Source organism: Megalobrama amblycephala, linkage group LG23, assembly GCF_018812025.1.
Source record: "Megalobrama amblycephala isolate DHTTF-2021 linkage group LG23, ASM1881202v1, whole genome shotgun sequence".
NCBI classification, from domain to species: Eukaryota; Metazoa; Chordata; class Actinopteri; order Cypriniformes; family Xenocyprididae; genus Megalobrama; species Megalobrama amblycephala.
In genome coordinates, this window is record NC_063066.1 from 21,216,876 (window position 1) to 21,240,215 (window position 23,340).

Genomic DNA, 23,340 nt, shown 5'->3' on the forward strand with positions numbered 1-23,340 from the left:
CAAAAATGCCCCTGTATATATTTTATATTTATATAATTTAATATGGTTAACCAGTATTACACACAGAGCGCCATTTTTCTCCATATATTAGCATGATTAGAAATGTGATAATGATTTTATTCAGCGTACAGTTTAATGAACAAGAAGTTAATATCAAGTGACTTACATTTTAGACACCAAATCGTCTGTTTCGCTGTATTTCGAAAATAGTTCCAAAGTCCAAAGAATTGTTTTGCGTCTCTGAGCAACACTTCCTGAATGAATCAGCTGTTTGAATGAATCGGTTGAATCTCAATGATTCCCTCATTAACAGTGATTCGCTGCCACCTACTGGCGGGTTGTATTTCACATTTAAAGTGTCTTCATTTTTTTTTTATATAATTTCAAATAGTATTTAACGTTTTATATTTTTGACATTAAAAACATTATGCATCTGTAACTGCTCTTGACTGATTAACTTTAATAAAGTTTAATCTATAGTTAGCTGAAAATCTCCTGTTTAAACCTACATGAAAAACTTGAAAAGCACCATTTATTTCATTTATATGTTTGTTCTGTTGTATTTGTGCTATTACTCGTAATTTGATTATTTGTTACTATTTTATTACTTACTGTTTATTTGTCTAACAATATTTAAAATTTAAGTTAATCTAGTAGCTTTTGGTGTCATAACCCTATTTATTGAGGTTAAATGTAACAAAGGCAACAAAAACAATAACTATGCTTATTTTATAGACCCATTTTCTTGTCTTTTACTTTTATTAATTTTTTGTTGCGGGGCCAGTGAAAATTTTGGCGGGGCAAGTAAAAATTTGAACCACTGTCCCGACTGGGACAGTAGAAAAAATCCTTAGCATTGAGCCCTGTACAGGAATTGTCTTATTGTTTGGCTTTGGAAAAACTGAAAAGTTTTTCAAAAGTATGAAATCCTTTTATGAGATTTTTGAAGGAAACTGTTTTCAGTGTAACCTGGCTTAATATGCATCATGTTATATTGATTTTTTTTTTTTTTTTTTTGATTTTTTATTTATTTATTTGTGTGTGTGTGTGCTTTGTTTTGTTTCTGGTGGTAATGTTTCAAAATCAAAGACAGTGTTAGGAAAAAAAATTAATTAAGCCAATTAAGTATTTTACATTAATGACACATTATATGAAAATATATAATAAAAATAAAAATATATGTACAGGAATGATATCAAAAGTCGCATTCTGTAAAAGTTTAGCCGGGGGGCTGATGCATCATCATCATCATCATCATCATCATCATCATCATCCTGCACATGCTAAACTTATATTTAAATAGGTTACAGTTTAGACGTAAAAGCACATTTCTTCATCATACCCCATCTTACTCTAAATCTCGTCATACCTCCTATGTAATTACAGCTTTTTGCGATTCTTTTTACATCAACAAAGATGTAATATTAGAATTGGAAATGCAGCATCACCCGAAACAAGCAGTTTAAGCTCAAGAATTTACAGCTCCCAAACCATCAGAAAACAGTTCTTTCTCCTCCAATGAAAAACTAAAGGCAGATATTAAATTACAGGAATGGCTGCTGTTTATGCAGCTAAAGGTGGTACAGTTATTACTCTCGTACAGAGGGGATAAAGTTATTCCATAACGTTATGAAACATCCTTATGATGTGCTTCAAAACCACTGGATGTGCTGGAGTAGCAAATAAAGAACGGAGCTCTCCGGAACTGCTGCAGGTTTGCCAGGTTTACCTAGTACATTTCACCACTTATGATGAACAAAGTTCAAAAAAGAAAAAGAAAAAAGATATAGACAGAAATAGCTAAAACCACATACTAAATGAGTTAAATGAATAATCCATTAGGGATGTAATTGCATTTTTATTGAATAATAATTCAAGGTCAGTTAGTACACACTTAGCAGCAATCTCTTTCTTTTCATTCTTTTAATATATTAAGAGCATTGAGAATTGGCACAAACAATATATTAATGTTGACTATCCTCTCACAGTTCAAATCTATGCAATAACACCAATTTCCAACACACTAGAGAAAATATAAAAGAAAAACTGAATGCGTTTAATTTGTCACATCTCGCTCAGTGCAGACATCGGTGAATTAAAAACAAGTTATTGTCATTTTTGATTATGCAAATAAGAAATACTGAACAAAAGGGTGGGGTGGGGGGGCGAAAAACAGGAACAAAGAAAAGAGTGCGACTGACTTGTCATTTTTGTGTGGGCTGGTGAGAACCAACCACACATAGAATTTAATTAAAAAGAAAAAAAACACTTTTGTTTCTTTTTTAAAAACCGAATTACTCAAGAGACTGAGACAGAAAATGTCAAGTTGCCAATCAGCAACACTGAATTAAAGATCATGATGATAGTTAAGACAGCAATGTGTCATGACAACAGATGCATTATCGTATGTTATTTCTGAACCGTGTTTCTACAGAAACATCTATCTGCTATTAACTTCATGTTTGAGTGTCTAACTCAAGACTGATGCATGTTTTGCACTGTTAAAATGAACTGTAAAACGATCATTAGTTGTTCTCAAACGCAACTTCCCCCATGTTTCATTTCTCTACAAAATAAGGCAGAGAGAAAACACTAAATTAAAACACCACACCCATGCACAAAACAAATAGCACTTTTTTTACAAGAAATGATTCTGTACATCCTACCCTACAAAAGTGACAACTTAAAGAAAGAAAAAATAACTTAAAAAGCCTATCACAGTAAGGCAGAAATTTTGTACAGTCAATAGTTTTATACAAATGAACATTTTCAAATAAATTTCAGCTAAAATAACCGAATGATTTAAACCATTCCCCATCCATGTGTAATCATTCAATCTGACAGGCAGAGCACTGTGCTCTTTTCCTGTACAGCAGCGCCCCCTACCAGCTCTAAGTAGGATTGCAAGTTGTAATTTCTTTGCAACACCGCAATTGAACTCGAGATCAGTAACAAACACTAAATCCTTCAGTTCTGAACAGCTGTGCTGGGAAACACAACTGCCCACATTTGGATTTAGGGCTACATGCAATTTCAAATGAATATGGTTCACAGGGTCCAATACAAAAAACAAACAAAAACAAATTAATAGATGTCTTTAAAAATGGACCAGAGGGTTTTTACGCCAGCATAATTTATAAAAGCACCTATGATTTTCAACAACGACCACATTGAACCATTTGCCAACTCTCAGGTGATACCATATTTTGTGCTGCGCCGACCGAATCTGCTCAGTACATTATTACAAACTGATATGGAGTATGAGTTTCCCAAGCAAGCCACAACAACAAAAATACCAGCATTGAAAGGCAGATTACTCAAGACAGAGGGATGTTGCTCTTTTCTGTGGCCAACATGTGATCGTTTTCATCTTGCTCCCTACCAGATGACACCTGCAATCTGATCTACCAGATAATATAAATGTCTTACAATACTTTCAAAATGCGTAACATCACGCTATGCGAGTGTAAAATTAGCACAAGGGTCTGCTTATGCGAGCTGAACGCCTCCAGCCCCAGCTGACAAAAGCACTATTAATGGCAAGAGCGTTTGAGAGCCTGCAGCTTCCAGTAGACATCTGACCTCTTTGATCATGAATATTCACAACAAAACTCTGGATGTTCGGTGACCCGGAATAAGAACAGAACTGCTCTGGGCGCCTCCGCAACTCTCTACGGATGCAAGTAAATCAAGTCTGTTGCTATTCATTTAATAGCCCAATTTTTCTGTTCTCAATTCTTGTTCGTCCCATAGCGCGTGTCCTACATGCTAAAAAAAAAAAAAAAAAACGGCGAACCGGCCTCTATTATGGAAAACATGGAGTTCTGGTATGGAATCTGCGGTTATAAGAGACAGAAGTGTTGATGAATGATCATATGCAGGCGCTGCTTCCTGGCCTCATGCTTTACAAAGCTGCTCTCTAATAATAAGGCCTACAGAGAATAAGACAAGACCCAGCCTTACTTAGCACACGCACAGGAGTGATAACGTGGAAAATGGAAAACGCATGAAGCCTGATGTCTAAACATACTCACGCATTAAACCTACTAGATAAAAACAGCCTCAGGCGATGTTTGTGTGTGCATCTGCGGGTGTCAGTACGTATCTATGGTGAAGAGCACTAATATTTGGTTGTTAGTATGAGGAAGCATGTGGTGTTCGTGTGTTGTCCAGGGATGGATGAACTCTGTGACTCATGGTGATTCGGCATTGTTGTTGGCCGTGGGTGTGGCTTTCTTCTTTGGCGGTTTCTTCACTGTCTTGGTGGTCGGCTGGAGATGACAGCAGGAAATGGTGGTTAACAAAAACAAAAAAAGAGCATTAATACCTTTTATGGTTAAAACAATTTATGAACAATTTAGTGAAGGCATGTGCTCACAACCGCTCACACACAAAGTCATGGAAAATGTAGGTTGATGTGACAGACTACAGTGCATTCAGAAAGTATTGATACACCTTCATTTTGCTTTGATGCAGACTTAAAAGGGTTAGTTCACCCAAAATGTCATCATTTACTCACCCTCATGTTGTTCCAAACCTGCAAGACTTGTGTTCATCTTCGGAACACAAATGAAGATCTTTTTGATGGAATCGGAGAGCTTACTGTTCCTCCATTGACAGTTACTCAACTACTACTTTGATGCTTCAAGAAGTTCATAAAAAGATTGTGAAACTAATCCATATGAATTAAGCAGTTTAGTCCAAATTTTCTGAAGGGATACAATTGCTTTATATGATGAATAGATTGAATTCAGGCTTTTATTCACAGATAAACTTTGATCAGTGAACATAAACAGAAGCTAAACCGTACACGCTTGACACGTGAGAGCAAACCTCACTGGTTCTTGCGAAAACTCAAACGTGCTGCATAACACATGAGAATGAACCTCATTGTAGGGCTGGGACAATAAATCAATGCATCGCGATTTGTAGACCGATTCTGAGCTTAGTTTATAACAGCAGATGGCGCTCTAGGCTAGTTTTTAACTGCACGCTCAAATGCTCATGAAGAAGATCACTGAAGAGGGCTTGTGCGTTTGGCCAAAGAATATACACTAACAACAAGCGAAACTCAATAGTACGTTCCATTGCAACACCGGCGCCCAGTGCCGCCATTTTGGGGTGAAAGTGATTCGTCGGTCCACTAGTTTCTATGGCAATATCAGCTGCTTTGTTTAAAAAAAAAAAAAAAAAATATATATATATATATATATATATATATATATATATATATATATATATATATATATATATATATATATATATATATATATATATATATATATATATATATATATATATATATATATATACATACATTAAAGCTAAAACTCAACCTGAATGATGACAACACAATAAAATACTATCACTAGTGTTCATCAAATCCTTTTTTTAAATCTTCCACTTTTTTCACAAAACATTTGCTCTTTATCCCAGTTTGGGATAAAATTCTTTAAAGTTCAAGTATTAGCATTATAAACACTGAATGAATACCAACATATGAAATTAAATAAAGGACATGCATCAGAAAAATTGGGAATGTTGGACAATTAATATATAACAGAAAATACAGGTACAAATACAAGTTTATTTATTTCACTAAGTCCATTCAAAAAGTGAAACTTGTATATTATATTCATTCATTACACACAGACTGATATATTTCAAATGTTTATTTCTTTTAATTTTGATGATTATAACTGACAACTAAGGAAAATCCCAAATTCAGTATCTCAGAAAATTAGAATATTGTGAAAAGGTTCAATATTGAAGACACCTGGTGCCACACTCTAATCAGCTAATTAACTCAAAACACCTGCAAAGGCCTTTAAATGGTCTCTCAGTCTATTTCTGTAGGCTACACAATCACGGGGAAGACTGCTGACTTGACAGTTGTCCAAAAGACGACCATTGACACTTTGCACAAGGAGGGCAAGACACAAAAGGTCATTGCAAAAGAGGCTGGCTGTTCATAGAGCCAAAGCTACCAGTACCTGGTTTAAGGACCATGGTACCCCTGTTCTTAATTGGCCAGCAAACTCGCCTGACCTTAACCCCATAGAAAATCTATTGGGTATTGTGAAGAGGAAGATGCGATATGCCAGACAATGCAGAAGAGCTGAAGGCCACTATCAGAGCAACCTGGGCTCTCATAACACCTGAGCAGTGCCACAGACTGATCGACTCCATGCCACGGCGCATTGCTGCAGTAATTCAGGCAAAAGGAGCCCAAACTAAGTATTGAGTGCTGTACATGCTCATACTTTTCAAGTTCATACTTTTCAGTTGGCCAAAATTTCTAAAAATCCTTTCTTTGTATTGGTCTTAAGTAATATTCTAATTTTCTGAGATACTGAAAACATTTGAAATATATCAGTCTGTGTGTAATGAATGAATATAATATACAAGTTTCACTTTTTGAATGGAATTAGTGAAATAAATCAACTTTTTGATGATATTCTAATTATATGACCAGCACCTGTAGCTTGTTTTTGCAGTGCCCACTGCAAACACCCTTGCAATTCACTTCAACCTTTTTGAACTTTATGAATGATTATTTTATAGAACGCTCAAGTGGTACGTTTAAGAAATTGGAAGCAAGCCGAGTACAGCTGTTTCTAAGGCCACCAAAGCTTTTTTAGCCAGCTGAAAACACTTATCTGTGAGTGCTTTGGCATCACAGTTTTTTTTGTTTTGTTTTTCAGTTGAGATGCTTTGTTGCTATGATACGGAATATCTGCGGCACGGTTACATGTAATTGATTTCGCAGGTAATTTGTTTCAGACTAAAAATGTCGACACAATGTAGAGTACTGGCCATGTATGTTCGGAGACCAGCAATATTAATTTCGCATCCATCTTGTTCTGTTCTCCTCTTGTTGATGTTGTTGTACAGTAAGAATTTTGTGAAAGTTGGTCGGTGTTGGATTTGTCCCACCCTCCTCCTCTCTGATTGGATGGCTGGCTACAAAGTGACAGTGATGAACGCAGCGTTTTACTCAAAGTAGAACATTCTTCAACTGGAGGTGACCGGTAAAAAACGCTGAGCATGTGAAAAAGAAGCTCAGTGCCTCGTTACACTCCTGGGTAGGGTTGCACCAGCCGTTCATAAGTTCTTTCTTAAATTGGAACGTAAAGTCCACACTAGTGGCTTAGTAACTACTAGCTAGTTTGTAACTAACTCTGTACTTTATTCGGTTGCACCATTTGTTCTTAAGGCAGAACGTAGTTAGTAGCTCGTAAGGTCTCCGTAAAGTAATGCGTAGTCGCATAATATGATGTTTACCCTCAGTGATCCTTCAAATACAGGAGCAGTTGTTGTTGAAATTCCGTGAATTTCAGTTTATCCTTCATTCTGACTTATTTTGCCTCACGTAGCTAACAGTAAAAATAAGTTCCCATTAAATATAATAGCCTACTACTTAATCATAAATGTTTTTATATGTGAATAACATTCAGAAACTGTATTTGAAACTAAATTAATAAGGATCAATAAATAAAAACAAACAACAACAACAACAACAACAACAACAACAACAACAACAACAACAACAACAACAACAACTTAAGTTATAACTTAATGTCCATTTACGTCAAAACTAGTCTACGTTGTAACTTGCGCACAGCTGGTGCAACTGGCCCCTGGCATTTAAAAAAAAAAAAACGTGGTACTCACATTGAAAACAATTGGAAAAGCACGCTAGCCACTGGAAAAAATGCTTTGGTGGACACACGACCTAAAGCACACGGTGCCATCTGCGGTTAAAAACTAAGCTCGATTCAAGAGAGAATCGCGATGCACTCAGAACATCTCAGAATCCATCCAGAATCATTTCTTGATTTGTTATGCATCGACTTATTGTCCATGCCCTACCTCATTGGTTCTCGCACGTCAAGCAAACATGCTTGAGTTTACCATGCTTCCGTTTACCACAACTGATGTCTGAGTTGATGAATGTTTATAAAAGCCTAAATTAAATCTCGCAATCGCGTCTCTTCAGAAAAACTGGACTAAACCACTCAATTCATGTGGATTAGTTTTACGATCTCTTTATGAACTTTTTGATGCATCGAAGTGGCAGTCACGTAGCTGTCAATGGAGGGAAAGAAACGGCTCATATTTTATTAAAAATATCTTCAGATGAACAAAAGACTTACAGGTTTGGAAAGACATGAGGGTGAGTAATTAATGACTGAATTTGTTTTATTTTTGGGTGAACTAACCCTTTAAGGTGCGATCACATTAGCGAAATGTCTGAAAAATTTAGCAGGCAAAAAGGTCTATTGTCAACAGTGTAGCGATGTATGAAGCACTGCTCACACAAAAGTCACTTTCAAACCAAGCAGCTTTCTGTTGATCAGTGCAGTAAATACAAATGACCAATCTTTTGCCCTCACGCAAAATTCCAGATCATGTGGATTCCTACTGAAATGTTTGTCAAACACAAGCTCAAAAGTGCTAAATGTGACCACACCTTAAAATCTTTTTTTTTTTTTTTATTTTACGCTCCATTACCCATAATGACAAAAGGGTTAAGAAAAAAAAATTGGCATAAGTATTGAGAGCCTTAAAGTTACCCTGTTATGCTTTTTCAGATATTACCTTTCATGTGTAATATAGCTGTTTGTGAATGTACAAGGTCTGCAACGATCAAAGTGCACAATAAATGGAGTCTCCTAAAAGAAAGAACCAATTCTGAACTGCCTGAAACAAGTCGTCAGTGGACCTGTTTACTCCTGGTCACTTCATGCATTTACTCTGAATGGATAGCTATCCGTGAACTAAGGAAGCCTGTTTCTGCCACTAAAAAAAAAAAAAAAAGCCAATAAAAAAAATTTTAAAAAAAAAGATGAATTGCGACTTTTTATCTCAGAATTCTGACTTTTTAACACGCAATTGCGTGTTTATATCTCACAATTGCGAGTTATAAAGTCAGAATTCTGAGATATAAAGTCGCAATTGCATGATATAAAGTCAGAATTCTGAGATATAAAGTCGCAATTGCGTGATATAAAATCAGAATTCTGAGATATAAAGTCGCAATTGCGTGATATGAAGTCAGAATTCTGATATAAAGTCGCAATTGCGTGATATGAAGTCAGAATTCTGAGATATAAAGTCGCAATTGCGAGTTATAAAGTCCGAATTCTGAGATATAAAGTCGCAATTGCGAGTTATAAAGTCCGAATTCTGAGATATAAAGTCGCAATTGCGAGTTATAAAGTCAGAATTCTGAGATGTAAAGTCGCAATTGCGTGGTATAAAGTCAGAATTCTGAGATGTAAAGTCGCAATTGCGTGATATAAAGTCAGAATTCTGAGATATAAAGTCGCAATTGCGTGCTATAAAGTCAGAATTCTGAGATGTAAAGTCGCAATTGCGTGCTATAAAGTCAGAATTCTGAGATATAAAGTCGCAATTGCGAGTTATAAAGTCCGAATTCTGAGATATAAAGTCGCAATTGCGAGTTATAAAGTCAGAATTCTGAGATGTAAAGTCGCAATTGCGTGGTATAAAGTCAGAATTCTGAGATGTAAAGTCGCAATTGCGTGATATAAAGTCAGAAATCTGAGATATAAAGTCGCAATTGCGAGTTATAAAGTCCGAATTCTGAGATATAAAGTCGCAATTTCGTGATATAAAGTCAGATTTCTGAGATATAAAGTCGCAATTGCGAGTTATAAAGTCAGAATTCTGAGATGTAAAGTCGCAATTGCGTGATATAAAGTCAGAATTCTGAGATGTAAAGTCGCAATTGCATTGCGTGATATAAAGTCAGAATTCTGAGATGTAAAGTCGCAATTGCGTGGTATAAAGTCAGAATTCTGAGATGTAAAGTCGCAATTGCGTGATATAAAGTCAGAATTCTGAGATATAAAGTCGCAATTGCGTGATATAAAGTCAGAAATCTGAGATATAAAGTCAGAAATCTGAGATATAAAGTCGCAATTGCGAGTTATAAAGTCCGAATTCTGAGATATAAAGTCGCCATTGCGTGGATATAAAGTCAGAATTCTGAGATGTAAAGTCGCAATTGCGTGGTATAAAGTCAGAATTCTGAGATGTAAAGTCGCAATTGCGTGATATAAAGTCAGAATTCTGAGATATAAAGTCGCAATTGCGTGGTATAAAGTCAGAATTCTGAGATATAAAGTCGCAATTGCGAGTTATAAAGTCAGAAATCTGAGATATAAAGTCAGAAATCTGAGATATAAAGTCGCAATTGCGTGCTATAAAGTCAGAATTCTAAGATGTAAAGTCGCAATTGCGTGATATAAAGTCAGAAATCTGAGATATAAAGTCAGAAATCTGAGATATAAAGTCGCAATTGCGAGTTATAAAGTCAGAATTCTGAGATGTAAAGTCGCAATTGCGTGGTATAAAGTCAGAATTCTGAGATGTAAAGTCGCAATTGCGTGGTATAAAGTCAGAATTCTGAGATGTAAAGTCGCAATTGCGTGGTATAAAGTCAGAATTCTGAGATATAAAGTCGCAATTGCGTGATATAAAGTCAGAATTCTGAGATATAAAGTCGCAATTGCGTGCTATAAAGTCAGAATTCTAAGATGTAAAGTCGCAATTGCGTGATATAAAGTCAGAAATCTGAGATATAAAGTCAGAAATCTGAGATATAAAGTCGCAATTGCGAGTTATAAAGTCAGAATTCTGAGATATAAAGTCGCAATTGCGTGATATAAAGTCAGAATTCTGAGATATAAAGTCGCAATTCATCTTTTTTTTTTTTTTTTTTAGTGGAGTTTTTTTTTTTCTTTTAGTGGAGGAAACGGGCTTCCATAGTGAACAGAGCAGGTGTAAATGCCCTCTAAAACGCTTTCGAGTCCGAGATGGAGTTTCGAACCACTTGAGGTGGTTTGAGACTCATTCCAAAAGAAACTAGACATTTGTAAATCCATCTGGTTGTTGAAACCACATATGTAAATTTTACTCCTCCCAAAACAGTAAAAAAAAAATAAACGTGTGAGAGTGTTACAGGCTTTATGACATGTTATAGGCAGATATGACAGTGCTGCTGCACCACGCATCGCCACAAATGAGTAGTTGAGTATCTCTTCAGCAAGACAACGTGCAAACTGCTGCATAAATGAAACTGAAAGTAACACAATTATCCTCATTAAAATGAGTGAGACTGAATGATCTTATGAGTTCTGATGCCAGTCTTTTGTTTTGAAATTAGCTGATGATAAATAAAATGCAGCTCATATCCGTTGCTTTCGTTGACATGAACTCAGGTAGGCTTGAATATAATGTGGGAATTGAAGATCAGATTTATATTTGTTTTGCGGTGACATTTATGTGGCCAATAAATCATATAGCTATCCGATCAGTAAAACACATGACGTGACCAGGTGTAAACAGGCCCAGTAATTCCAGTCTTACTAGGTTTGTTTGTATAATACAAGCCTACGGTCTTCTTTGGCTGCCCACGAACGTCTACTTTGACACTCAAACAATGTAGTTGTAGCTGAGGCCTGGAAGAGTTTGGTTTGTGTTGTCGAAATGTCAAAAAGACGCTGTTTTCTGCACTTCCAAAAGATTAGGACTGGATTTGATACAAAACCATCGCAATTGTTACGGTTCATATAGGGTGGCCAGCTCTAGAAAAAGTCTTGGTTGTTCCAAATCTCTTCCATTTAAGAAAAATGGAGGCTCTTGTGAGCCTTCAATCCGGCAGAATTTTTTTCTAGCCTACCCCAGATATGTGCCTCGACACAATCCTGATACTGAGCTTTCCCAATAATTTCCAGTTAATTGAATTTGCCACAGATTTACTTCAATCAAAAGGTAGAAACAGAGAAATGGGATGCACCCGAGATAAGCTTATCACAAATCTGATTTTTGCTTGGTCATTATGGGACGTGGAGTGTACATAAATGTGAAAAAAAAAAACGAATAAATTAAATCATTAGCACAAGGGTGCAACATAAAATGTGACAAAATGAATTGTTCTGAATGCACTGTATTTAAGAGAACTCTAAGAGTGCTTTAAGAGTGACAATCACATATTACAAACTACTAGTGACAAAATAAGCTCTGAATTGTGGGTATGGCAAATAAAACATCTAACCAGGGAACATTTATTTACTCATTTCAGTAGCTGCAGGCTTTTCATATTTCTTCAGAATTGAAGACTTGATAAATAGTGCACAAGATGTATGAGCCACTTCAATTGTGTTTTCATAGTTTTAAAGAAGAGCAGCATGAAAATTCTGCTACACATGACTTTTGTGATCCATGAAAGAAGAAAAAAAAGGCAACTTTTTTAGCTCTTACTGAATATTCCAGACACAATCAACAAATGCTGAAATTGCTTCAACACTCAGAACAAAAACATGTGCTGCACATAATACAGTTTGTGAAAACACAAGTATAGAACACTTTCAAGTATTTTCTAATACTTCCACCCTTGCATTACATGTAATAAATATTAATTCCTAATTAGAATCAGCGTCAAATGAGAGTAAAAATCAGCGCTGGTGAGTATGTGAAATAGTATCAATCGCTGTTTGGCCGGTAACATTTTTATAAATTCTAACAATGCAATGTTGTGAGAACATGAACGCAAACAAACATGAATGGGACAGTTGACAGGCCAGTGCTGCATCATCACAAAAGTTTAAAAATATTCAAGTGCACGAAAACGCGAAAGGGAACTCAATTCATTACACGCGCGCTGCGTGTGCGCAGAAAGCCGTGTCTCAGACAGCGCATGAATAATAAATTGAGCTCTCTTTCACGTCTTCTTGCGCTTGAATGAATAAATTTACACAAAAATGTCATAAAATGCCCATCTTGGCAAGTGTCCTAGTAAACATAGTTAGTTATATATAAATGTGTACAGAATGTATCAGTATATTGGATCTGTGCATTCGGTCTTAAAGTGACAGCAGCCTAATATACTTGCTGCTATCTGTGTTTTTAAATGTTAGAAAATACTCACTGCTCCTGACTGAATAACTTTTGTTACTTTAATAAGGATTCATTTATGTTATCTAATCTAATTGATATAGTAAAGATTATGTAATGTTATTTTACATTTCATTATTCATTTTCTGTACCTGAAAACTACTGTTAGACCTACTTTTATATGTATCTTTATTTCATATGTATCATTATTCTATTGTATTTATTGTGCTATTGCTTGTAATTTGATCATTCGTTCTTATTTTATTACAGACTGTTTACTTGTCTTTAATAATGTTTTAAATTATTAGTTAGAATGGTAGTTTTAGCTGTGGCATTGAAATTGGAATAGAAAATTGTGGATTTTCACTGATATTAAAAAAGTTGGTTTCTTAATTGCCCGTTTCATCGGCAGGTGTGGAAAAAGGTTAGTTTTAGGCTCTGTCTATGTGTAAAAGAAACAAGAATAAAAGAGGGTGTTAGGCAGAAAGAGCAATTGAATCATGTACCTCTGTCTTGGCAGCAGCTGGTTTCTTGGCTGCTCTGATGCTCGGGGTGCGTTTGGGGGCCTTATCAGCTACATCTTCATCTGAATGCTCAGTCCTGCTATCTGACTGATCATCAGAGCGAGAGCTGTGCTGTGATTCAGCGTCAGCTGGGATGGGTGTGGCACGAACTGAGGAAAACAATAACGATGGATACAGTTTTAGACATAATTCCTACTCTGCAGCATGTGCTGTACTGGATTTTTCCCTCTAGATAAGCAGCTGGCATGAATGTGACATGTTGCCATTTGTTTTTTATTAGTCTGAAGCAAATTATTTTGAGTGGGTCTCTCAGGCCAGGGGTTTTCAAACTTTTTGATGCCACGGATCCCTGAATATGATGCTCTCTTTGTGTGGGACCCCTTTCCTAATTCATATACACAATCATGTTTAAAGACCCAAATAAATGAACCCAATCAAATCAGGGCATAAAATTTGTCTTGTGGTGTGAACATTGGCTCTCAGGCACTGTGGTGCAAACATACTTTCTCTGGCATTTAAAGCTTGCCAGACCTCATTCAAAGCCTGCAACACAAAGACTTCTTTAAGAGCCTTTTACTTGTCCATTCACAATGTATCATGTTTGACGCTCTGTAATTCAATGAAGGAGCTCTGTGTGCTAATAGAATCACTATACATCTAATTATTGAAATCATCACCTCTGTGGAACTCTGGATGATTCTACCACAGGCTTTGTTCGTGTTTGCTGTAAAGCCTCACGTGGGGGTCATGACCTTCAGCATCTTGCCAGTTTAATGACGTCACAGTGTGTGAAGAGACCAAACTTCATGGTCTTGATCCTGTTGAATGAGTTCTGAAACTCATCCAACAAACGGAAAACAGAGTGCATGTGCATATAAACAAACTCCAGCAGATTGACCCCTCCTCTCTCTCATCCAGTAGGCAGCTGAATCACATGCTGGTCACATCAGCATCAGCATTATAAACAGGCTGAGACAATGGCTGCCTGCAGAGCGGCTTTCAGTGAGTCAGCAAACACACATTCACACCTCACTGACCTGCCTGTGTGTGTTTGAACAGAACATTATAAATATGAGTAGTATTGAAATGGCATTGAAACAGGGGCATTTACTAGAGTTATCTGTCACTATGATTATACAAGCATTAAAGAAGTAGATTTATTGTGGTTACATACCAACATTTTTCAATCCGCACCCGTCTGCTCCTGTATGTACAGGATTACATTTAGGGAGTCACACCTGTTACGGTTTTGAAACCAAACACTGACTGTGTGAACATGGCCTATTATGTTTTAGTTGCACAAAGTTAAGTCCTTGAGATACTTCAAGCGAAATTGAAGAACGAACTGGTGTGACATTATTTCAAACAACATCAGGCCAAAACAAAGTTCATTTGTAGATAGTTTCAGGAGTTTGAAACAGCTTGCCAAAGCAAACTTTACAGAAATAACAGAGCTGGAGAACATATCCACATCGCTATAATCAGATGCTTTCTTAACTGCTGTTTTCTCACTGCTGTCATTTTTTGATGCGTTTATTTTGTTATTGAAATGGAAGTGCGCAGAACATATTTACATATTTATCTAAATGCAGCTCTCAGCAGTGTGGGTGGCGTCGCAATGTTTTTCTACTGTTATGAAAGAAATGCCGAACTTCTTTTTACCCCTAAGTGAAGAATGAAAAAGAACTTCACTGCGAGTACATCAGGGCCTTTCAATTCTGTGCGCATGTATTGTTAGGAGTAGGGATGACGATTTACATAAATTCCCATAATCAATCGTTGTTTAAGTTAACGATCAATTAATGGATAAATCGTTAACCTTAAGCTCTTAAATCTGAAGGGGGGGGGGGGGGGGGTCTACTAAGTTATCATGTTAGTATAGTTAGTATTAGTATAGTTCCTAGCCATATCGGCCTAGAAAATCACAACTTTTCATTTTCCTCTTTGGTCATTTTTGAGCGAGATGCTAACGGTCTAATCAGATTCAATGATTTATGCTAAGTTGCTACTAAAGTTGCACCACGTTTTTGTTTGTAGTAAATCACATATCTTTATTTAGACCAGGTGTCAGGAACGAGCCCAAACACAACATTAGACAATGCGTAGTGTATTAAGTGACATGACACGCTGCTTGACTAAAGCTATAGGACTTCTGGAACGCAGCGTTTTCCAACGTCATTTGAAATTTCAAACAATAGAAACTGCATCTTGGGTGTGGTGGGTGGATATAGTGGGTAGGGACGATGTGTAGAGACCAATCGAACACTGTTTTACAGCTGGAGCGTTGGATTGGTTTGATCACACACTGATTTACCATGCGCCACAGAATAGGAGCACACATCTAAAACAATGCTGGATGATCATCACTCATCCACCAGGATCTTATTACTTGTTGTTTATTCTCTGTACTTTTTATTTACTTTATAAGTAGCTCTTATGTTCAGTAAAATCACTTGTTTGGACCCTTGGTTAATTATGTTTCGTGATAAAGGCTAGCCTACCAAATCCATTGCATGGCTTGAAGACATTTATACATTTAGAGTGCGTAACTACGGCGCTCGCGCTTCATTTTTCCTCGTGTCTGCTGCACGTGTTTTGAGCAACTACACTCTCTAATGATGACCTTGCTTAATCGACCATCGTTTTAACGATTAAATTATGATCAACAATTAATAGATGGCAGATTAATCCTTAGCATCCCTAGTTAGGAGGATGGTAGCCGTGTGTGTTACCTGTGCGTGTGACTGTTTTAGCACGAGGTAGCGTGGATGCGGTGTGCGTGTCGTCTGTGCCGTCCAGGTGCAGTGCGACTTCGTTCTGAATCAGAGTCAGATCCTGCATGCTGAAGCTACGCAGCTTCTCTGATAACACACCCTGACCCTGCAGTTCAATAACACAACAGACAAACATTACAATTGCATATTCTTATTCTAGATGCACAATAATACTGTACTTTTACTGTAACTTTTCACAATATGCAACAAACATCTGCACCTCCATATAGCACCTACAGGTCACAACAATAAGAATTTTTATATGCTGTACCAGTATTTCAGACCAGTATTTTTACTTGCATTGCCTATATTTTCCACCAAAAAAGTATTTTTTACTTTTAGCAATTCTTATTTCAGAAAGAAATATTATTATAAATTACTGATCAAAAGTTTGAGGTCACTAAGATTTCTTTTAAAGAAATTAATACATTTATTCAGTGATTTCACCTTTGTGGCAGCTGTGACGGCTGCAGTAGCTGCAATGTTGAGCCCTCTCTTCCCAAACCGCATCATGGTCTCATAACTGCGGTCTTTAGCCTGGGTTATGTACTCATCAATTTCCTGTAACACACACATATGTCATGCAACACAAATCCATTACTCTGCCTTAACTCTGATTGGTCAGGAAACCTGTTTGAAAACAACCACCTCTAACAATAGTTTGATTTTATTAATGATTATATTAATGTACCTTTTCTTTATTGGAGAGAGTGGGGTGCACAAACTTGCGGTACAGCACACTGGAGCCCTTGGTGTACGGGGACAACAGCCAGACAACAAAGGCGATCTTAAGCTCAAAATAAAATGGAAACCTGGCAAAATGGGGGGGGTCAACATATAAATAATTAATACAACAAATCTTAAGATAAATTAATAATTATTAATAACAATGATAGGGATGAAGATGACCCTAATATAACATTATAAAACAAGTTGTGTAGTTTAAAAATAAACTGTAAATTTCTCTAAAATAATCTAAAATTCAGTATTGACAGTTAACTGACCAAGAGAGAAGCATATCTGTGATCGTCTCTGCTGTCGTAAATATCGCAAACACTATCCAGTACATCATCCATTTCACCTGAGGAAGGAAAAACACACACAGATGTTTTAATCAAGCACGTGTGCACGACATCAGCATGCATCAGGTCACATGCTCTTGCTGAATACAGCCTTGTGCCTTATGCATGACTACTTGCTTATAAAAAAAAACAGTCGCCATTGCCATTGGATTTGCCAGTTATGTCTTCATCTGTACTGCCAATAAGATATTCAGTTAAGCAATTATCAAATGACACATCACTGTGGTTGTCTTAAACAGTTTGTACATGTATAAATCCAGGTCCACAAAAAAAAACAGAAGAATAAAAGGTTATGAAATGTCCAAACTGTTTACTAAACATGTCTAAATGAATGGAAGCAGTCCTGTTTGCAATACAGATGAGACTAAAAATGGTGTCTGGGAGCAAACTGCTGCCCTAGTGGTTTCCATAGCAACCAGTAACCTGAGATAATAAGATGCATATATATATATATATATATATATATATATATATATATATATATATATATATAGTCCAGTCCAAAAGTCTGGAACCACTAAGATTTTTAATGTTTTTAAAAGAAGTTTCGTCTGCTCACCAAGGCTACATTTATTTAATTAAAAATACAGTAAAAAAACAGTAATATTGTGAAATATTATTACAATTTAAAATAACTGTGTACTATTTAAATATATTTGACAAAGTAATTTATTCCTGTGATGCAAAGTTGAATTTTCAGCATCGTTACTCCAGTCTTCAGTGTCACATGATCCTTCAGAAATCATTCTAATATGCTGATTTGCTGCTCAATAAACATTTATGATTATTTTCAATGTTGAAAACAGTTGTGTACTTTTTTTTTTTTTCAGGATTCCTTGATGAATAGAAAGTTCAAAAGAACAGCATTTATCTGAAATACAAAGCTTCTGTAGCATTATACACTACCGTTCAAAAGTTTGGGGTCAGTAAGAATTTTTATTTTTATTTTTTTGAAAAGAAATTAAAGAAATGAATACTTTTAATGCATCCTTGCTGAATAAATCAATCAAAAGTGGCAGTAAAGACATTTATAATGTTACAAAAGATTAGATTTCAGATAAACACTGTTCTTTTGAACTTTCTATTCATCAAATATTCCTGAAAAAAAAAATATCGTACACAAATATTTTGTACAATTGTACACATTAAATGTTTCTTGAGCAGCAGATCAGCATATTAGAATGATTTCTGAAGGATCATGTGACACTGAAGACTGGAGTAATGATGCTGAAAATTCAGCTTTGCCATCACAGGAATAAGTTACTTTGTGAAATATATTCAAATAGAAAACAGTTATTTTAAATTGTAATAATATTTCACAATATTACTGTTTTTTACTGTATAATGATCTCATATCATTATTTATTCCCTTTTAAAAGTTATCTTATGGCACTTTACATGAATAGGGTACAAACTGATGTCAGTATTTTTTGAAGCAATTAATACATTTAGTTTAATAAATGCAAATAGGATCCTCAAGAAAAATACAACCCGAATTCCAGAAATGTTAGGACATTTTTTAAATTTGAATAAAACAAAAACTAAAAGACTTTCAAAATCACATGAGCCAATATTTTATTCACAATAGAACATAGACAACACAAATGTTTAAACTGAGAAATTTTACAATTTTATGCACTAAATGAGCTCATTTCAAATTTGATGCCTGCTACAGGTCTCAAAATAGTTGGGACAGGGACATGTTTACCATGGTGTAGCATCTCCTCTTCTTTTCAAAACAGTTTGAAGACGTCTGGGCATCGAGGTTATGAGTATCTGGAGTTTTGGTATTGGAATTTGGTCCCATTCTTGCCTGATATAGGTTTCCAGCTGTTGAAGAGTTTGTGGTCATCTTTGACATTTTTCATTTAATTATGTGCCAAGTGTTCTCTACAGGTGAAAGATCTGGACTGCAGGCAGGCCAATTCAGCACCCGGATTCTTCTACGACGAAGCCATGCTGTTGTAATAGCTGCAGTATGTGGTTTTGCATTGTCCTGCTGAAATACACAAGGCCTTCCCTGAAATAGACATCATCCATGTTGCTCTAAAACCTTTATATACCTTTTAGCATTCATAGTGCCTTCTAAAACATGCAAGCTGTCCATACCATGTGCACTTATGCACCCCCATACCATCAGAGATGCTGGCTTTTGAACTGAATGCTGATAACACACTGAAGGTCTCCCTCCTCTTTAGCCCGAAGGACACCGCGTCCGTGATTTCCAACAAGAATGTCAAATTTGGACTCGCCTGACCACAGAACACTTTTCCAATTTCAAACAGTCCAATTTAAATGAGCCTTGGCCCACAGGACACAACGGCGCTTCTGGACCATGTTCACATATGGCTTCCTTTTTGCATGATAGAGCTTTAGTTGGCATCTGCAGATGGCACGGCGGACTGTTTACCGACAGTGGTTTCTGTAATTATTCCTGGGCCCATTTAGTAATGTCATTGACACAATCATGCAGATGAGTGATGCAGTGTCTTCTGAGGGCCCGAAGACCACGAGCATCCAATAAAGGTCTTCGGCCTTGTCCCTTACGCACAGAGATTTCTCCAGTTTGTCTGAATCTTTTGATGATGTTATGCACTGTAGATGATGAGATTTCAGATGATCTCATTTAGTGGATAAAAGTGTAAAATTTCTCCTTTAAACATTTGTAATGTTATCTATGTTGTATTGTGAATAAAATATTGGCTCATGTGATTTGAAAGTCTTTTAGTTTTCATTTAAAAAAAAAAAATTTTTAAAAATGTCCCAACATTTCCAGAATTTGGGTTGTAAATATTCAATTTACTCAATATTTTTACACAAATTGTATTGTTTAGTACATTCATCAGGCTCAACCATTCAACCTCATCACCATATTGTATAAATAACTAACAACCAACATTTGGTGCCAAAATAGCTATCAAGACAGTTTACACTAAATCTGCAATAAATATATATAGCATAGTATATAAAATATTATAATATACACAAATAATATACAATATACTAGGATCTTCATCATTTTCTGCTAAAGTTACCCACGTAAAATAAAATCTTGTCCACTTAATGGCAATATAATTGAATATAACTGAACATGACTATAAGATAAGAGTAAAAAAAAAAAAAAAAAAATCCGGTCAGGATAAATATCCTAATTGAAGCAGTACTGAAATACTCACATACTCCTTGACGTTTTTCGTCTTCACAGCCTTATAAGAGGAATAGGCAGGGTAGAGGGTCCCAAAGGCTAGGCTGCAGAGAGAAAAGACCCTTAGTGAACACACTCCCAGCAGACACAGACAAGCTCAACTTACCATTACACTAACTCACTTCAGCAGCTAAAATTTCACTTGCACCATTACCTCAAGTTACAGGACACAATTATGATACTTAAGAAGCTGCCTATGCATTTAAGTGTTAGAGGATGGATATCTCTGGCTCATTCAAATCTAACCAGAAGAGAAATAAACAAGTTTATATTGGTGTGGGGACTGAGCAAAATATTCAGAGGCTCTGTATTTCAGTGAAAAGCAAGCTCATAAAACTTTTCCCAGTCAATACCAACCCTACTGTACACACACCAGCATGTTTCATGACGCTATTGGAAAGCAAACACTGTGAATCTGAGAGCCATTAAAAGTGAATCATTTATGAGCGCATGAAGACGGATCTACACACAAAAAGACCAGATTTCATACAGATGCACTCAGACACATGCCCTCACACACTCGCGCTCCTACACACACAAACATGCCATTTTGTGCTGAGGCGACAAAATCTGAACATTCTGCACTGGCAGATCCAGTAGAGGATGTCAGGATACAGGACAGACCACACCTACCCACTGCATGGACTGCCGACAGCATTCTGATCACTGTGTGTTCTGTGGCTTAAAGTCACCATGAAACCAAAACTGACAATTCTTAATTTTTAATATTGCAGTTTATTATGAATGATTTATCTGTGCACATTATTTTATTTTTTAAGTCACATCCCCTCGAAATCTTTAATAAAAATAATTTCCGACATCTCTTCTCTTTGATGATGTGTTTACTGGGGCTAAGGCGGGACAACCCGTCACTCACATGAGATCGACCAATAGCAAACCACAACCATCCAACTATCCAATCAATTTCCCAAGGACAAAATCAAGTCCTGCCCTACATTTTTTTTCTTGTTCGAGAAGCTGTTCGAGAAGCACGCGGATATAAGTCATAATCAGTGTTGCCAAGTCTGCGGTTTTCCCGTGGAATTGTGCTACTTTAACACTGTTGCCGTGGGTTGTTTTTCATGTCCGCGGGTTGAAGCGACCCCAAATAACATGACATTTAGCCCTTGGAATGCGAATTTTACCAGGGGAACCCCACCAAAAATGTGTATTTTACCCCCTGGAACGTGACTGGGCTAGTTTTGAGTAGCAATTTGGTGGGCTTTGATGTGAAAACCTAGCAACCCTAGTCACAATAGAGAAGAAAATTATCACAACTTGTGTTTCATGCCGACTTCAAAAACATGCTTGAATTTATGGTTGTGCATATGATGCATTATACTCTGTAAATGTGTATGTTCATATAGACTGTGCACCATGTGTAATGCATAATGAAGCATGAGGACAGCCAGGCAGTCTGGCGCATGGCAGACCGCATGCCCTCTGTCCCATTACAACTAGCCCGACTCCCATAATGCATCTGCTTGTCACAGTTAAAGCCACAGAAAAGAGCATTCCATGAGATTCAGCAAAACCACAATAATGATGCCTGATGTTTGTTTCTAATGGCCTAGATCCAGACCATCAAAGTCAAAACAATCAAATCAACCACTGCCATTTGTGCCCAAGCATAATTTGTTCAGCACATGCATGGCCTAAGTGTTTGATGTAATCGATTCATCAGGGAGTTAGTAATCGGAGTATGATCCAATGAAAATCAAAATCACCTAACTGTAAATCCCTCTAAGGAACCCACCTGAGACCCAAACATCACAAATGTGAGTCATATGGAACAGATTGGCCTCCTTCACATTACATAACATTACCAGCCAGGACAAATCAGCTGGGCAGGTAGGCCTTCTTAAAGAAAAACCCTCTGAAACCCATCTTAGAAGTCTTTGATTACAGTTTGTGATTTAAAAATTAGCATTTGAAAGTATGATGACATCAGCATAGAGAGGAGATGATGTGGGTGTAATATAAACAGATGGGATGCCTGAAATCTGGCCATATGTTTTTTAACATTTCTATATTTCACATTCTCTATTGAAGTGTTTGGTACATTAAGTCACAATATCATACATATGGCATATTGCTCCAGGTGAAAATCACACAACAAGCAAACACAAATGGTGAACCCTAGCCGTCTGGATGAAGTCATCGCTTTGTTTTATCAATTTAACCCTTAATGCAATTTAAATGAGTAGATAAATATCTTTAATCCCTCTAAATGTTAATATTAATGCATTTAACTGAAAAAATAAGCTGAAATATTCTCTATTTCTGTCCTGTATCCGCAGCAACACACAACACAAAAACACGCGCGCGCCGCATATACACTCACACCACCATCCGCGAAATGATCCACGACACCATCTTGATCTTTGCGAGGACTTTTCCTTATTTTAGTCGATTATTCTGCATCTCCATTCCGACCACACCAGTGATGCTGAATATCACGAGGAACCTCAGCGGATCTTGTGTGTCTGTGTAGCAGTATAGCCGTTATGATGACGGGGAGCCGCTGCATATGCGCTCACTCAGCCCGTGTCTCTTAAAGGGACAGTGACATCTTTACACCTGCTACGTTTATTAAAAAACAAACATTCATTTATCGGTTTCATTGCTGCCCTGACAAATATTTGACATGGTATCCATAGTTTCGGCGAGAAAGGTACTATAGTACATAGCTATTGTCAGGGCTTCAAACAGAAGAAAAAAACACTGTGAATTTTACTGTCATATAGCCTATGGTAGCCTATGTATATGTGGACTGTATGTGTGTGTAGAATGTCATAGGTCAGTTTCAAAAGTCATAATTTGCAGCTCAA

At 36.6% G+C, this 23,340-nt stretch overlaps 1 protein-coding gene across 1 annotated transcript; it reads right to left on the minus strand.

Moving 5' to 3' along the window:
• Positions 1 to 1,838: 1,838 nt before the first annotated feature.
• reep2 (receptor accessory protein 2) lies at positions 1,839 to 23,052 on the minus strand. The gene is made up of 8 exons (XM_048176414.1): positions 22,854 to 23,052; positions 20,481 to 20,553; positions 17,227 to 17,303; positions 16,914 to 17,034; positions 16,670 to 16,783; positions 16,181 to 16,328; positions 13,431 to 13,597; positions 1,839 to 4,271 (listed from the first exon to the last, which is right to left on the minus strand). The coding sequence occupies exons 1-8, from the start codon at positions 22,883 to 22,885 to the stop codon at positions 4,194 to 4,196; spliced, it is 810 nt and encodes a 269-aa protein (XP_048032371.1). The 5' UTR covers positions 22,886 to 23,052; the 3' UTR covers positions 1,839 to 4,193.
• Between the last annotated feature and the right edge of the window lie 288 nt (positions 23,053 to 23,340).